Source organism: Pezoporus flaviventris, unplaced genomic scaffold, assembly GCF_033815535.1.
Source record: "Pezoporus flaviventris isolate CSIRO_AGI_PZ_B2104156 unplaced genomic scaffold, CSIRO_AGI_Pfla_v1 ptg000002l, whole genome shotgun sequence".
Taxonomy (NCBI): Eukaryota; Metazoa; Chordata; class Aves; order Psittaciformes; family Psittacidae; genus Pezoporus; species Pezoporus flaviventris.
The window spans coordinates 45,538,839-45,556,994 of NW_026892550.1; the positions used below are offsets into that span (position 1 = coordinate 45,538,839).

Sequence of the window (18,156 nt, forward strand, 5' to 3'; positions counted from 1 at the left end):
AATAATCATGAGGGATTAGTGAACATAGGCACAACCCCTCTGTTTAAGCAGGTCTACGAGTCATTGTAAGCTGGCTGAGGCTCTTTGAGAAGACTGGCCTTCTCAAGAGAGAGCAAGCTAAAGCCATTCTGTCAATACAGTGTACCTGACAGAAAATATGCAAGAAGTGGGTCATCAGTGTCGTTATTATCTAGGTGATCATTTTAGCAATCAGTGTTACCATGTCTGTAGGGTCTTTAGGTGATAAGGGCATACATTTCCATTCAGTGTCAATGGTAATGGCAGCATTCCATTAAGCATGACCATTAAAAGAATCAGCATTTGCTGCTTTTTACAGTTTAATTTCTTATACAAAGAGTACAAGTCAGTAGGCCCAAATTTCACACATGGCTATTACTGTAACAGTGGCTTGTGACAACAAACAAACTTGGGATACAGAAGCAAGATAATCACTGCAGAAATGGTGCAGTGTTAGAAGAATTCCATAGTTCCTGCTATGTGCTGCATTATGTACCCTTTACCTTTGGGTGCCAGAGTGAATAGCACAAAGTAGATGTCTGTGCAGCTTTTGTGAATACTACGAAAGAGCCAGGAAACATAAGGACCTGATATCAAGTAATTCATTTGCCCATAATGGGCCTATAATTGCTGCTATTACAAAATTTCTGATTGTGTTTATGCTGTGTTTAAGAATTGGGCCTGTGGTTTTATTGCAGAATCATTACAGCAAATCCTTTGGGGACTGTGAGTGTATAGTCTCATTCTCTTAAGTATTCATTTGGCCAATATCATGAAATGTAGCTGTTTCTAAGGGATAAGAGGCTCTAGAATAACTGTTGAACTAATAATAAAATAGAGATCCATTTAGTTTCATTTTCCACCTCAAAGACCATCATAAAATCTGAAATCAAGCAGGAAAATTGGGCTTTTTTATTTTTTTATATTATTATTATTATTAGTTTTTTTTTTTTAAAGTAGATGAGCAGAAATGGCTTTCATGTGAAGTACCTTGACCTTTTGTGTTTAAAGAGACCAAAAATCTCCTTGGGCTTTAGGGTTTAATAACAAAGTATTGAAAGACTTTGTTATGTTTCTGGGCTTGAGAAAGAAGGTATGGAACTGAAATCATATACTTGAATTTGTTGAAGTGTTTCACGCAGGTGATGTTTGGGGTTCAGGAAGAGACAGGTCTGAACAGTGGTTCCTTTCTGAGCCTGCTGTGTGAACCAAGAATATCAGATTACATGTCTATGTGGTGAGGAAGGGATTAGCATGGTGATTAACAGCAGTTCTTACTGGACATACCAGAATTAGTAAACTAGACTTCAAGATCCTCTTTTATAAACTCTTTCTAATGTCAGCAGATTTCCTGGAAAAACAAGCTTGAGTTCTGTGTTCCACATACTCCTTTTTTCTTTGCTCAGCTCTTCACTCCTCTTCAAAAGTAGACTAATCTAAAAAATACATTTGCAGTAGATCCTCTATTCCTGTCTCATTTGAAACAGTTTTGTCCTGTGTTTCCCTTATCTGAAGAACCTGCATGTGGCTTGCAGCTCTTGTCCTTTTCAGGGAGCCTCAGAGGGTGCCTCATTTCTTAAGCTTCATCATGGTGGAGATGTGTTTAGGAAACTAACAAAATGTAAGTTTGCACTGGAAGTTGGTGCTCTGGAGTAATGAAAAGGTTGTCTTCTGGCTTTCGGTAGTAAAAGGAATATGTGATTGGATACTTTGGGTCCCGACATTGTTCCAAATGCATCAGTCCCCTGTCTCCTACAGTGGCATTTGATGGATACTTCAGGGGAAAGCATTTAGTGCCTTCCTTGCTCCTGGCTGGTTGCCTGGGTTGTTTTTTCTTTACCAAAGCAGAAGGGGTTTTGGTGTAAAACAGCAGCTGTTTCCAGATTTCATCTGTCTCTTGAATGATGGGAGCTGATTATTTTAAACTTTGCAGGCACAAATGTAAATACTTTGAATTGTCAGAAGTACCCAGCTTTTTAAAATTCAGAAGTACTCCACTGTTTTCATCTCCTTTTGTCATGAATCCCTTATGCTTCATTGCACACTGCATATGAACATTTCCCTTCTGTTTTCTCTTAGCAGGTAGTACTTGCTGATAATTTCATGTAACCATCACTTGAATCTTGTGTCAAGGGAGACTTTATTTTTTTGATAATGAGTGGTAATGACCAGATTTTCTCTCTCCATTAAAAAAAATAAAAAAAAAAAAAAAAAAAAATGGTGTACAATTAACAATGTTTGAAATAGACACTGTAAATTACACCCCTAGAGCTTAAGCATCTTTTTATTCTCCAGAGGGATACATTCTATTCAGTAGCAGTTTTACTGGCCTACTATTTAGGGAATTAAGGTTTTTTTTCACTGGTTGGTTCAAAGTAGAAGAAAAGTGCTTAATTTGTCATTCTCATTGTTCTTAAAAGAAACAGCAAAGGGGAAAAATTTAAAAAAAGCTAATGTTTTTCTTCTCCAGATGTAGAGATCTGTTTTGATAGTGAATGATGTTCTGGGACTGGTTAAACCGACTAGGGCAAATCCAAGCCAGCACTCCTAGTGATTAATATATGGGGTACTTTTAAAGCGCTTGGCAATGGAAGAAAACAAACAGTACGCATCATTAAAGTGTAAATTGAAGAATCTGGGGAGAAATTATGCAACTTCAAAAGCAGTACAAATCTGTCATAATAGTGTTATGTGAAGTTAAACTGTTTGTTTTCTCCTTCTGTAGTTTCCTTTATATGACTTGTAGTTAGTATATAGTGTCCTTTATTTCATGCAGAAAATTATGTTCCTTTAATGGTAATACATAATAAAGATATTCCTGCACTTGCATTACTTCACTACAGCTATTGGCTGGTTCATCTAATGGTTGAATTGTGAATAAAGGAGATGCAATGGTACTGAAAAAAAAAAATCTCACATGCAAATTACTTATTTTTTTCAGGAGGTATTCAGTGTATAATACATTCTGAGATACTAAATAATGGTCTCTTAAAGAAATTTCTGCAGGTGGTATAAAATGAGCTGATTGTTTTCTTTGATGTTGATACCTTGTACAATTTTTTCTGTGCTTCCAGAGATACATGGTAGCAAGTGTGGTAATGAACCTCTACCTACAATTTGTACTTAATGTTTGTGTGCCATTGTAAAAATGTAGCAGATGGGAAGTTTTCTTACTGGTTTCTTTATTGGAGCCGTGGATATTGTGTAAGGCTTTCAATGCTGCCTCCTGTAAGATCCCCATAGGCAAGCTGTTGATGTATGGGCTGGGTGAGCAGAGTGAAGTGGATTGAAAACTGGCTGAATGGCTGGACCCAGAGGCTGGTGAGCATGGAATTAGCTTGCACACTCATGTCAGGAATAATGTGATAGACATTTTTACAGACACCAACTCAGATGATTGGAAATTCTGTTTTTCTCTATTTTCCTTAACAATTCATGTGACAAAGTTAAATTTATGAAGTTTTTGCTGGTTGTTAAAGTGCAAGTTGGACATGGGGAGTTTTATGGTTGAAAGAGGTAATCCCTTAGTGTAATTGTTTGCTATTCTGAATTTTGTAGTATTTTGAGGATCAAATAAATTTGGATTAATGAAGTCTATGATCCGCAGGCATCACTAATGGGCTTTCTGGGGGTTAATATAAGCCACTTGTAGATAAAAAATGAAGGTGTAGAAAAGAAACTACCTTTAAGAGAAGTTTGAAGTGTAAAATAAAAGCCATCTCCTTAATTAAAACAGTGCCCATCACCATCAATGTTAAAGTTGAGAGTCCACATTCAAGTACATTCTCATTATTTTAATGCAAGTTATGAACAGATAATAAGAGAATACACTCCAGTAGGTGAAAATTACTTGCTGCCATGTTGTCGCTATTTAATGACATTTGAGTTAATTATGCTGTCCCATAATGACTTATGACTATATGCAAAGAGACTTGAGATAAAAGGAGAAACTGTAGTGGTTTTCAAAAGCCAGACCAAAGAGTATCACTGTCTAGGATGGGAGGATAAAAAATTCTGTGAGCTCAGATCACTGGATGACCATTGGGTTTATCTTCAGCTGTAAATTAGGGGATTATACAATGCCCATATAGCATTAATTATTAAACAAAAGCAATTTCAGTTTTATTACTTCATGAAATTTCTGTAAAGGATAGGAGACTAGCAGTGTTGTGTTACTTGTGATTTCCTATTTTATCTTTCTTTGTAATTACCCTAATGGACAGTGACTGATCTAGGGAGAATCCTACCCTGTGATGCTTCCATAGTCACCAGGCCTTTTCTGAGTTCTAAAGTAACAACTAGATATTCAAGTGGTACCATAAGTGGGATGGGGAGGAGAATCAACTAAAGGGTAAAACACATGGGTTGAAATAAGTACAGTTTAATAATTGAAATAAAGTAAAATTTAGTTATAATCATAATGATGCAAAGGCAAAGAGAAAGAGGAATAAAATTCAAGAAAGAAGTGATGGACAATGCAGTTGCTCACTGTCTGCTGACTGATTCCCATCCAGTCCTCAACCATCTTATGACCCAAGTCCCCCCAGTTTATATTACTGGGCATGATGTGCTGTGGTATGGAATACTGCTCTGGCTAGTGTGGGTCAGAGGTCTTGTCTCTGTTCCCTCTGGGTTTCTTGTGCCCCTCCTTACTGGCAGAGCATGAGAGGCTTAAAAATCCTTGATCAGGGTAAGTGCTACTGAGCAACAACTAAAAACATTGGTGTGTTATCATCATTGTTCTCAGACTAAAGCTGAAATACAGCACTGCACCAGCTAGTAGGAAGACACTTGTCTCTATCCCAGGCCAAACCAGGGCACGCCCTTTGACAGACCTATCTTTTTATAATACTTTGGCTGCAAATCAAGAGTCAAATAGGCATAAATGTTATTATCTGTACATTTTCAGTTACTGGTTGTAGTGAGAAACTATTTTGTACGTTACTTGGTGCCCACCAGAAAGCACTTTGCTACTAGATGGTGTGCTGCTTACATGTAACACAGTAAGATGTAAAATAAAAATCACATAAAGTTCTTTTTTTTTTCTTTTTTAGTCTCTCTAATTCAATGTATTTTGTATTAGCTTTCATCTTAATTTGTTATGCATGGAGCTGTAATGTATATCCTACTTGCATACCTGTAGGCAATATAGCATGCTCTCTTTGGGTGTGACTGTGTTTTGGAGCTGGGTGTCTATAATAGTGACAAAGTTTTGAGTAATGTTGATTCAAAAAAAAAATGAAGTTGAGGTTTTAGTACTGGTCATCTTATGTGTCTTAGTCACTTAGCACAACATGCATGTTAATATTTTAATTACCAGCAAAAACAATGCTGCAGAACATTAAATGTAATTACAAGTACTCCACACAAAGATTTTCTTCCTGCTAGAATCTACCTGTGCTCTGCTATTTGTGCTCCTTGCTGAATAGCTCAGAATTGCTCTGAAAACAAAAAGACCTTTGCAATTTTCCAAACTTTGTCTAAACCTCTAATGCTACTCTGACTTGTTTCTTAAATCTACTCAATAGCTGCCTTAAAGCACCAGTTACCATTCCAGGATATTCATCAGGCATGAATATCTTGTTGATGTGCATTGAATTCATGCTGAATGTAATTTGAGTGCTGAGGTTAAAATAGTACAGTTAGTTGTTCTTGACCCAGTCAAGGCAAGATGGATGAAGTTTTATTCCAGTTTTGCTCCTCTTATAAGAGGAGCATAGGCTGTGCAAAAGGTACATCTTCTGTGGGCAATGTGGAGGCATGTGATTGTGGGGTGGAAGGTAGGAAAGTCTTCAGAAAAAAGTTTTCTATTGATAAGTAAATGTGAAAGTTCAATATTCTCAACTGTCACAATCACAATAAATATATGTGCTTGTAAAATAGGTTCTTTCTGGTTTTGAATTGCTGAGAGCTTGTTTTGATTATCCTTGTTTTACAGAATGCTACATCTGTGTTATTGGCTGTGTACGTGCATGTGTACACTATAAAGCAGTTCTCTATGTTATACATATAAAATATCGTGACTTTCTACTTAAAAGATAGGTCACCACATTTCTTCTTATTTATATTTGAAATATACCATAAATGTGTAAGAAGCTACTGTGCTTTGTTCAGCTCTTAATTCCAGCTTTTATTTGGCTCATAAAGGTACTCCTTGGTTATAAAGGAAATCTATACCTTCAGAATCTGTAAGAGTGGTGACTGCTAAGTGCTAAATTCCTAGTGACCCTTGCAATTTAGAATTTAGAATAGATACAACTTTTAAGAAATATAGTTGTCAGGGACTTTTGGGTATTCATTTATTAGTGCTTATTGAGTCAGATGCTCAGCTAAAATACACGATCATTCTTCTAGCTCTGAACATTGTCTAAGTCATCATCCGGCACAGTAATACATAGATAATTTATGTTAACAGAAGTCATGAATCAATATATCATATATCACTCCTAGGCTATTTGGATTTGGCTTTTTTAGATTAAAGTGGGATGTAATGGTTAAAGACAAAAAAATCACTAATCATGTTTTCTCAAGTCTATTTTCTTACAAAATCTGAAATTTTTGAGGTAGTTTTGTCTGAAAACCATAAGGCTCAGACACACTGATGGGCTCAAGCACATCGACATCAGATCAGGTAAAACTTCAGGAAATGTGAAAACCAACAAAATTTTCATTGCAGGTGACCATAGTAAAGTCTGATTAATCTTTTGTATTTTTGTTTTATCACAGTATGACTTGATTATTCTTTAGGCATTTAGAATACAAACTGAGTTCGCTCTTTAACACTGAAACTTTTTTATCATTGCAGTTTGCCGGGAAGACTCATACCAGTCGATAGTCTCATGTGCTGCTGTTGTACTTACCCCTGTAGAGCCAGCAGTGGATACAAGGAAAAAAGAACAGACAATAATGCCTGATGTGTCTAAAAAGTGAGTTATTCAAATAACATTATCTTTTACAAGTGCAGTCTAAACACTAGTCCAGATTATTTCTTGTGGATATGCATATAAACCTCCTTTCTCTTTCATCAGTGGTTGCACAGGCATTTCCAAAAGCAGAAATGAGGCTAGGCTGCTTCTTTTGTTCAGTAGCCTACCTTTTTTCCCAAGCCTTTGGTACTGAGGTACATAGAGGGAATTTGCATTTGTACTCTGATAAATTGACTTTTTAACAGGCTTAAGATTCTGTTTATTATTAGCAAGCTTAAGATGATTCTTTTTTTTTCAATAGTCCTTTCATTCTTGCACAGTTTTTCTAGTCAGTAGTTGCTTTTTAGAAAGAATGGAATTCCGAAATGCTCTGCTCATCTGAGATGTTTCAGTATTTTTCAGTGACTATTTTACTCCTGTGATACGAGATTTGATGGCATCTTCAGAAGTGTGGTAGTGGTCTTCCAAGGAAATGATACTTAATTAAATAGACTGTAATTTGGTATCTTGCATTAGGTGAGAACCATGACTACAGCATGCACAGTAGCATTTGTCTTGCAACACCAGGAAGGGTGGTTGTTTCTTAAGAGTTGAATTCTTGGAGAATGAAAGGAACTTTTTTACATTAAACAAAACCATAATGATAGTACTTTATCACAACACAAACTTGAGGTCTCTGCATTTTAAAGTGTGGAAGGTAATTAAGACATAACAATGACATCATTATTGGCCTTACCGTTTATGTTTAGTTTTTGCTTCTCTGGGTATATGCAAATTTAGCTTTGAACTTGTCTATAAAGTCCTGGCTTGCATACCTATTACTGTAAGAAAATGAGAATGTCTCCATAATCCTCCCCTCCCCCCCCCCAAAAAAAAACACAACCCAGAAAACAAAAAACAAACTCCCAACACCAAAAAAACAAAGCAAACCCCACGGATGGATTATTTTAGATTAGATGTGCTTTTGGTACAGATCTATGGCTTAAATCTGTATCTGACTATGGTGTTTTTTTCAATATGGTGATAAACCCATTTAGTCTACCTGTACTTACAATTTAACACAGTACATTGCCTATCATCTGGGTATTATTACAATGACTTAGTGTTTGAAATACTGTCAGCATCTAATTGTTTCAAAGTTTCTGTCAGATGGCTCTCTGAACGCTAAAGGACTGGAAAGGCAATGGGCTGTGAAATACTGTGCTGAAATCCAGAATAATTTCTGTGGTTCAAACAGCATAGCACACTTACACTTTCTCTAGCACTAAAAGGCAAACCTGAATTGTTGTTTGATTGGATTTTTCCTTTACTATCAGCAATTTCAGCATTTCATAATCCTTTATGAATTCAAGGTAAGGAAACTCCTGTATCTGTTTAGCATGTGCTTGAAAGCTGAATGATGCCATCTCCTAGAGTTTTTTTTCCTTCACCTTATTGGTAATAGCAAGTATATTAACCTGCTTTCTGCTGTGCTTGGTTTTTAAATTTTTTTCTTTACATCTTGACAAGTGAGATCTTCTAAGCATATAGACTTAAATAATGCTTGTCTTACGCACATAGAGGTCTCAGAAACGTGCTTTAACCTTTGCTACTCTTCCAATTTTCACATCTAAAAATGAGACTCATGGCTCTGGAATTGTTATGAAATGAAACAAGCTTGTGCTTAAACAGATTAAATATATTAAAACCTCTTCACATGAAACAGAATTTAGTATCTTTAAACCAACATTTCTTACCAGCGTAGTGGAAATTTCCAGCAAGATGTTTCTGCTTAAACTTTTGCATGTTGCTAGAACATCAATAGAGTAAATATTGTAGAAACCTTCAAACTAATTGGAGGGGTGTGAAAGCATACAGCACCAAGAAAATCTCAAGCATAGTGAAACATCATCATACCTTTCACTTCTCTCATTTGACCCTGTGTTTTCTACATTTGTTTTAATGGAATCAAAACAGATCCCAGTTCTTTTATCTAAATATCACAGAAACATAGAATAGTTAGGGTTGGAAAGGCCCTTAAGATCATCTAGTTTCCACCCCCCTGCCATGGGCAGGGACACCTTATGCTAAATCATGTCACCCAAGGCTCTGTCCAGCCTGGCCTTGAACACTGCCAGGGATGGAGCATTCACAACCTCCCTGGGCAACCCATTCCAGTGCCTCACCACCCTGACAGTAAAAAAACTTCTTCCTTATATCTAACCTGAACTTCCCCTGTTTAAGTTTTAACTTGTTACCCCTTGTCCTGTCACTACAGTCTCTAATGAAGAGTCCCTCTCCAGCATCCCTATAGGCCCCCTTCAGATATGGGAAGGCTGCTATGAGGTCTCCACACAGCCTTCTCTTCTCCAGGCTGAACAGCCCCAACTTCCTCAGCCTGTCTTCATACGGGAGGTGCTCCAGTCCCCTGATCATCCTCATGGCCCTTCTCTGGACTTGTTCCAACAGTTCCATGTCCTTTTTACATTGAGGACACCAGAACTGCACACAATACTGCAAGTGAGGTCTCACAAGAGCAGAGTAGAGGGGCAGGATCACCTCCTTCAGCCTGCTGGTCACACTCCTTTTGATGCAGCCCAGGATACGGTTGGCTTTCTGGGCTGCAAGTGCACACTGCAGCCGGCTCATGTTCATTTTCTCATTAACCAACACCCCCAAGTCCTTCTCCGCAGGGCTGCTCTGAATCTCTTCTCTGCCCAGCCTGTAGCTGTGCCTGGGATTGCTCCAGCCCAGGTGTAGGACCTTGTCCTTGTCATGGTTAAACTTCATGAGGTTGGCATCAGCCCACCTTACAAGCATGTTGAGGTCCCTCTGGATGGCATTCCTTCCCTCCAGCATACCAACCAAACCACACAGTTTGGTGTCATCGGCAAACTTGCTGAGGGCGCACTCAATCCCACTGTCCATGTCAGTGATAAAGATGTTGAACAAGACTGGTCCCAACACCGATCCCTGAGGGACACCACTCGTTACTGGTCTCCAGCCGGACATTGAGCCATTGACCACAACCCTTTGTGTGCGGCCATCCAGCCACTTCTTTATCCACTGAGTGGTCCATCCATCAAATTGATGTCTCTCCAATTTAGAGACAAGGATGTCGTGTGGGACAGTGTCGAACGCTTTGCACAAGTCCAGGCAGATGACATCAACTGCTCTACCCCTGTCCATCAGTTCTGTAGCCCCATCATAGAAGGTCCCCAGATGGGTCAGGCAGGACTTACCCTTAGTGAATCCTTGCTGGCTGTCACCAGCCATCTTGCTGTTTTTTAACAAGGCCTTAGCGTGCCTTCCAGGAGAATGTGCTCCAAGATTTTGCCAGGCACAGAGGTGAGACTGACTGCTCTGTAATTCCCCGAGTCATCCTTTTTCCCCTTCTTGAAGATGGGGGTTATATTACGCTTTTTCCAGTCGTCAGGAGCTTCACCTGACTGACATGATTTTTCAGATATGAGGGACAGATATCCAGTTTCATCTGTCTAGAATGTAAACAGCAAGCAAGATAAAGCCCTTGACATGTCCTGATTTCCATTGACTTGAGTGCAGAGTCCATGTATGGGCTGATCTTCACAGGTGAATTATAGTTATTGGTATTTGTAATTATCTCTCTGAAAAATAACATCAGTGCTTTTTTTTGCTTATCTTTGTCTACCTGAATGGTTTTGACTTACATGTCCCAAAGCTGAGCATACCAAAGAGGGCTGAACAGTGGCCAGCCATTGAGGTCTCGTAAAGAGAAGTTGCTGCCTTCAGGTCTTTGGACCGAGCATGTTTAATATAACTAATGGTTTCTAAAATTACATAAGGAAGCAATGTGCAATCCAAACCTGATAAAATGCAAATTAATGATAATAAGATGTTAAACAGTCACAAATAACTAAAAATGTTTATATTGTAAACCACAGTGGAATTATATTCATGATCTTCAGGACACAAAAAGCTGTGAAGCCTGGTTGGTGGTGAGGGAAAGCTTTGAATGTGAATTTGATAATATTTGACTAATGATGTTATTTTGTTTTGGAAAGAAACTGTTTAGTGGCTTTAAATAATGTACTGTATTTGCTTAATATAATTTTGTTATAAGCAGCAAGGAATTGTGCCAGAAGTGGTAGCAGCAAAGCTTAACAACTCTTTGAAGTGTTAGTGTTTAGATGTTATCAGAATTGGAGAAATAAAAGGCCAATTTTTTCTCCTGTATGTTTTCTTGGAAGCTAAATACGTTTCATCAGGAAACAATTCTTAGTGATATCTAGGTAATTGCTAACTCTTGTGTGCTTGTGCACTGAGGAAAATCTATATCAGTCATTCATCAGGAATGTACTTGGCTGACTTGTGTGATAGCCGCAAAATAAGCAGAGAAGGCTCTGGCCAAGCAAACATAATATATTTAGCAGCCTGGGAGTGACATCCCCATCATAAGAAGCATGAAGGACCCTATTTGGTGAAGCTATAGCACCTTCAAGAGAAAGATGAAGTCCTTGCTTGGTGCTTTGGTCATTTTTCTATAGTGTCTTGAAGGCTGGTAGAGTACAAAACAGGTTTGCTGCTCTTCTATAAGTATGCATTTTGGAATGGAGGAACTTATTTTATAGGAGAACAATGCACAAGACTTGTTTTCTGCACTTGGCAAAGCACTGTGATTCTAAATGTAGTGATTCTATGAAAGCATGCTTTCGGGCGGCAAGAGCAAGAGCACCCCTTTGTAGCTTTTGTCCTTTGCACAACAGACTGTGATGCAGAGAAATACATAGTCTGAATGTCAGTATAAGGTCAGGAGCAAAAACAAGAAATGTGAGCTCTACCTCCACTTTTTCTAGGATGTTGTGTTAACTTTGTTATATTTTGTAGAAATATAAGACTTAACATGATGCTGTCTTAACAGTTCAAGTTATAAAGGCCTCTTTCTGTTGCTGTACTGATAAATCAGTTGTTCTCAAAGGTGCTCAGATGCTAAACCAATTCGAACATTTTGAGCAATGTATTCTGCTTGCATAGACCTAATTTTAGTTCTTCCTATCTGATTTCAAATATAAATTAATTAGCTGCCAGGACAGAGCAATTATATGAGGAATCCTCCTTTTCCTTTCAAGTTCTTTGCAAGGAAGCATGGGAAAGGAGACATAGTCCAGGGAGCTGGATGTTATTCTTTGAAACAACTTCGCTTCAGGTTCTCTAGCCAAATAATCAGCTGAAAGCTCAGACTACAAAAGGCATTGTGGAAAAAGAACTTTCTCAGAAACACGTCTCTGAGCAGACAATGTTCTGCTGCTGTGTGATGTTGATATGAAAACACTGAAAACCATTCATGTGCTACTAGTGCTTGGAAGAAATATAGTGAATTCAGATGCATAATTTTTAATTTATGTGATGTAAAATTAGTCAGGTGCCTAGGTACTTCATCTGATTGTTATCTTTGAATCTGACTGCCCTGCAGTTCAGCCTAATGGTGGCAACATGCAGCCCTCCGAGCTGGCCAATTTAAAGCTGGTTTGTGCATTTCTACTGCAGCTGCCGTCATGTTTCTGACTTTGATTATTTTATTTTAAGGTATTACTTGCCTCTTAATCGTTTTTGGAGAGCTACAGAGCTTGTTATGTCATGAAGCAGACACAGTAATTTGGCAACTGTTTTCCATGTCAGAAATATTTTCCTGAGCTTTAAGGGAGATTTCCAGATGGAGATCCTAGATAAAAGATATGACAATGGGTAATGATTTTAAACTAAAATAGGGTAATTCAGACTAGATAGAAGGAAGAAATTTTTTATGATGATGGTGGGGAAACACTGGAACAGGTTGCCCAGGAATGTGGTAGGTAACCCGTACCTAGAAACATTCAAGGTCAGGTTGAACAGAGTTGTGAGCAAACAGACCTAGTAGAAGATGCCTCATCAGGATGTTTAGACTAGGTGATCTTTAAAGGTCCCTTCCAACACAATGATTCTAAAAACTACAGCTTTTACAGTTGTTCAGACTTTTAAGAATTGAACCAGATTTTTGTGCTGAAAAATGCATGAATGCACCTATGTAATGAGGGTTTTCAACATTCTGACTGTGCCAACACTGTTTAAATTGTACCTTGCAACTGTGATTACCTGAGCAAGATTCTTATGCATGACCTCAAATATATGAGAAGGCTCCTTGGAGTCACAGTGACTAGCCTGCGTGCTTACTGATGGGAAACACGGTGTTAAGTGGGAGTATTATAGCTTTAATGCCATTCTGTACTGCACTTACTGTTTAGTACAGATACTCAGTTTGGCATCCAGGAAGGTGTTGGTGCATATATATCCTGTATTTGCTAGCTGCAGTGCGTATATTCCAAAATTTAGGATTTTTTTTTTCTTTTTTAAACTCTGACATCTTCAAGTTGTAAAAATGTACTTGATACATCTGAAGACACTGGTTGTCCTTCTAGACTCTTGCAGACTTGCCTAATTCCATTGAAAAGGAATTAAAGCCAAGCTGATTAGGTATGTTACTTTTCACTTATTTCAGTTACAGATTTTCTTCTTTTTATCTCTCTCCCTCTTTTTTTTTTTTTCTTTTTTTCTTTTTCCTGTATTTTGATAAATCTCAGTGAAGAAATTAGATTTTTTTTTTTTTTTTCCCTTGGGGCAAGAGTGGTGGTATTTTACATCTTTGATTTTTAATTCTCCTTAGTGGTGACATGAAGCATGTTCTCTAATACAGCCAGGTTGTCAGGCAGTGGTACCCCACTGCAAGAACTGTATCTGCTTTGACAGTCTATTCAATAAAACATGTTTTGATAATGTGAAAAATGAAGGCTTTTCAGACTCGTTTGGATAGCCTGATAAAAGATGATTGAGTTGTTTCAGTTTCCTGAATAATTGGCATGATGCAGTATGAAAACGCGTGTCACTCTCTGGGTAATAGGGAGAGTAGACAGATGCCCAGCATTGCTGTGGAATGACTTTGGTTTGAAAGCTGTGGTTCCAGCCTAACTGAAAAGACACATCAGCTGAATTACGGAGTACTTCCCACCGTAACATTTTAGTGATAGATAAGAGGTTAGTGAGGTAGAATTTATATCCATTTCTTTAAATCAGGTACTTTGAGTAAATAGAAGCAATATGCTTATGCTGTCAGTGGTCAAATGCACCATTAAAATTTCTTCTTGGACTAGTATGAATCATATATGTTTCTGCAGGGGCCAAGTACATTTCCATAATTGCTCGACACACATGAATACTGGAGGTCATCCTCAGGGAACAGCTAGGCCTGAGTCTCCTGAGGGCGCAGCCAGAACAGTGGGGCATGCACATGTAGGTTCAGGTCCTGCACTTGCCCTCCACAGGCTAAGTCCTCTGCTTCGTTGCACCATGTCTGCTCCCAGCACCCCTGAGGAGCACCGCTGTGCCTCCTTCTGGCCTGCTCATGCTCCCTGTGGGACCCCGCGGCCCTCCTCCTTTATGGTCCTTTGCCAATGGGTGTGTGGCTCTTTCTCTGTGTAGATTTAGGGATGGCTAAACCATACTGATGTATCTTATGTGTTAGGAGATTCTGGTGTGCTGTCCCAGTCCATGGAGTTTAGACATGAGTACTGCCTGTCTCTCAATGAACAGGACAAATGCAGTTTTTACTGGTGGGGGGCGTGACTTATCTTTTTTGTGACATGACACCTGAAAAGCCTGGAAACCAAAGTAAAAGTCTTTGGGAAGGTAATTTCCAAAATACAGTAGGATGTTTGATTTGCTTTAGACCTTAGTGAACTAATGGGTTTTCCATGTTAGATATGCCTATGCTTAACTAGGGTATATAAAAGTCTTCTGAAGAAACATGGCATGAACCGAATATGTCTTAGTAATAGATGTCAGTTTCCTTTGATAAAGTTGCACTTGATAAAACAAAGATGGCTTTATGTTTGAAATATATTTTCTGCTTAGTTTTTGAATCTTTATTCTTTGTATTTGCAAGGATAGCCTATAAAACATAACTGGCTATCTCTAAAAAGACTTAATAAATGGCAAAGAATTAATAAATGCGCTAAACATAATCAGGGTAACAACAAATTAGCTCTTTGTTTAAAAGCCACTAGTAAGCTCTTACATTTGATAAAAAGCTCATTTTTTATTATTCTGATTCCCTGTCCCTCTGCAATCAAATGGAGAAAAACCAGACTGTAGCCCATGGCCATAGCAATTCCATGGTTTCTTTGTACATCCTGTATTGCTTTTTTCATGTAATAGAAAAATGAGTTATTTCATGTCTTCTCTGAAATGGTTCCCATTTCAGAAAATAGGAAAAAAATAGTATTTACAATTCTTTATTGTTTGCTGTCCCCTAACCCTAACTAGTTGAAACTCCTACTTGACATTGTGTGTCTAAGCTACTCAAATTGGTAACCTATTTCTGCTTGCTTTGAGGTAAAACAAAACAGTAAACCAGACTGATGTTTCTATTTTTTTTCCTTATGCCCACTTTGAAAATTAGAATGATTTTGCACAAACAATTATAAAATAACAGTTGTTTACCCTGGAAAGTGAATATGGAAGAAACTTTCTATCTGTTTATAGAACCGGGGTGTCATCAGTTCTCATGTTCCTTCTCAGTCATGGCAAGCAGCAATTTATAGGGAAGATTGACAGGAAAACAATCTGCATAAATGTTTTAAATATCTTGGGCAATTGTCTGCAACCAAAGGATTAAGAAGTTCTCTACAGCTTCATGTGATCTTTAGTTGCAAATGTTTAATAAGCTGTCTTTTGAGAGCCACTAATTGATTGTAATTACAGTACTTAATATTTTCAATAGTTTGAAATTCAACTCCTGTTTTTTCCTGTGTGGTGGTGAATAAGGCAGGAGGCAGAGGAATCTGTGGAGGAAGGGTGTTATCTAGCTTTTATCTATAGAACTTCCTTTGCAAATATGGTCATTGTTTGGAGTGCTTCCTCTTCAGCTCTGTGAATAGACTTAGTTTCTAATGAACAGTCGTTTCAGTCATTGCCCTTAAAGTATTACTAATGTGACTTAACTTCATGAAAAGATATAGGGGCAGAATGTTAAGCAAGGTGCCTAATGAGGTCACTTCAAGTCAAAGCATGGAGGATTAAGAAGACTGGCATTTCCAAGTTGAGATAATTGTTTTAATTCAAAAGTCTCCTGCACTGTGTCATCATGTAGCTAAACTTTATTAATAAAAGAAAATTCAGGAAAAAAAATGTGTAGGAATAATACAGCTTTGCTGAAAGTGATGTGTCTGAGCTTCAGATGGTGAAAATTCATATAGAACTTTGGAGTCAAAATAGTTGTTGCAATTTACATTGGTACAGAGCATGACCAAAGTGGATTTAAAGCATTGAACTGTACAAACTAAGGACAATGTAATTATAGTCACCTGGAATACAAATTTCCCCTGCTTCAGAAGCAAGCAATAGACAACATAACTGCATCAATGATTACAATTTAACTAGACCCGAAGTCATTATGAGAAAAACATTGTCACCACATCCCAGTTACATTTACAAAATGGCTCTGGTTTAGCCTGAAGCAATAATAAAAGATCACTTTGTTCCATTCACATCCCTAAACTTATATACCTTTATGATATCATAAAATCATTCTGGTTTTGGTCTTCAGAGTAAGATTATCCATTTATTTATCTGACCTGAGACCATTTTTTTTTATTCCTAAATTAAATTCAAATCAGCAAATCCCCATAGAATCATAGAATATTTAGGATTGGAAAGGACCTTAAGATCATCTAGTTCCAGCCCCTCTGCCATGGGCAGAGATGCCTCACCCTAGACCTAGACCATATCACCCAAGGCTCTGTCCAGCCTGGCCTTGAATACTGCCAGAGATGGAGCATTTAGCATGCATGCATCCTTCTTTTTTTGTTCTCTGTGAATCATTATGTTCTCCAGTGGATGCTTCTGCAGTAGTGGAAGCTTTTGTCATCTGATTTCTTCATCCTTCACTTCCAGATATTTTCCCCAAAGAAATGCACGAAGATAAGTAGTTTTGTAGTATTTAATTAGAGATCTCATTTGAAAAGGTGCTGCTTGTCTTCCAGATAGATATATAAAGGCAGATTATTTAAGATACGTTTGGTTCAAGAGCAGAATTTTATCCTCTGTGTACTGTGGTGTCTAGAAGTTTCTGCTTAATTTATATTACTGAGAAGTGTGAGTCAGACCACCAATATCAACCAAATCCCAAAGTGGCAGCAAGTAAGAACTCGTCTAAGCTAATGGTCTTGAGTAATCATTGCAAAATACTCTTGGCATATACATTGTAATTAGAGCAATGAACCATAAGACACAGTTATGACTAGATAGAATATTTGTTTGAATTTGAATTTTGTGCTGAATTTTTTATTGTGTGTTGAAATGGGAACGATTGAATCTATACTGAGACTCCTTAAACTCTGGTGCAAGTCTAAAAGGAGATAATAGCAGAAGTAAGTAAAATCTCACCTGGTTCCTTGACAAGAATGATTACTGTAGGCAATATAGACAGAGGTGTTTGGGAGGTTCTAGGATGCTGAGCCACTAAATGGGATTAGACAATTAAATATCATTATTTTATCTGGAGATCCACATCTGAAGAATTGCTGTTTTAAATTGTAGCATTAGTCGCTTACAAAGTTCGTTACTCTAACGATATTATGGTGTTTTCCATTATCCAGTGTGACATCTGCCTAGCCCTGTAGAGCCCACCCATTGTCCACTGGGATGACTGTGTAAAGCCACTCAGTCATAATGTCTTTCTGAACCATGGTTACAGTCGGGCATGTGGAAAATGACTCACTGATTTACCTGGGATTTAAAAACAATGAAAAAGAAAAGTTCCCCATGGAGCCTAAACTCATGTCTAACACAGACACTCAGAACAAGCATTGTTACTCCCTCAGTTTCATGTATTAAAGAAGATCTAAAGTTTTCATTTAGCATTTATTATTTAGCATTTATTCAAGGAGCGGCACAATGAAACCTCAAAAGAAATGCTGTGATCTTGCTGTATGGTCTTTTGACTAATTTTTAAAAAGCCATTTTTGTGATAGTCTGAGTTCATATGCACTTACGTTGTATAGTGGTTGTTAAGTCTGTGTTTCAGTAATCCATTCTGTAGCATACTGTGGCGATTTGGAAGACAATGTTAGATCCTATTGTTAACCTTGGTGCCAGGTTTTGCCTAATGACAATTTACAGTCGCTTTGAGGCTTCACTGTAAGAACATACTTTTAAAATATAG

General features: G+C 37.8%; 1 protein-coding gene across 5 annotated transcripts in view; it reads left to right on the forward strand.

The window, feature by feature from the left end:
- CCSER1 (coiled-coil serine rich protein 1) overlaps positions 1–18,156 on the forward strand; it is a 727,634-nt gene that overhangs the window by 193,645 nt on the left and 515,833 nt on the right. For all 5 annotated transcript variants that reach the window (XM_061477323.1, XM_061477292.1, XM_061477306.1 and 2 more), the window contains exon 6: positions 6,824–6,944. In XM_061477323.1, coding sequence (XP_061333307.1) covers positions 6,824–6,944 — 121 coding nt within the window. The remainder of the gene's footprint in view (positions 1–6,823; positions 6,945–18,156) is intronic.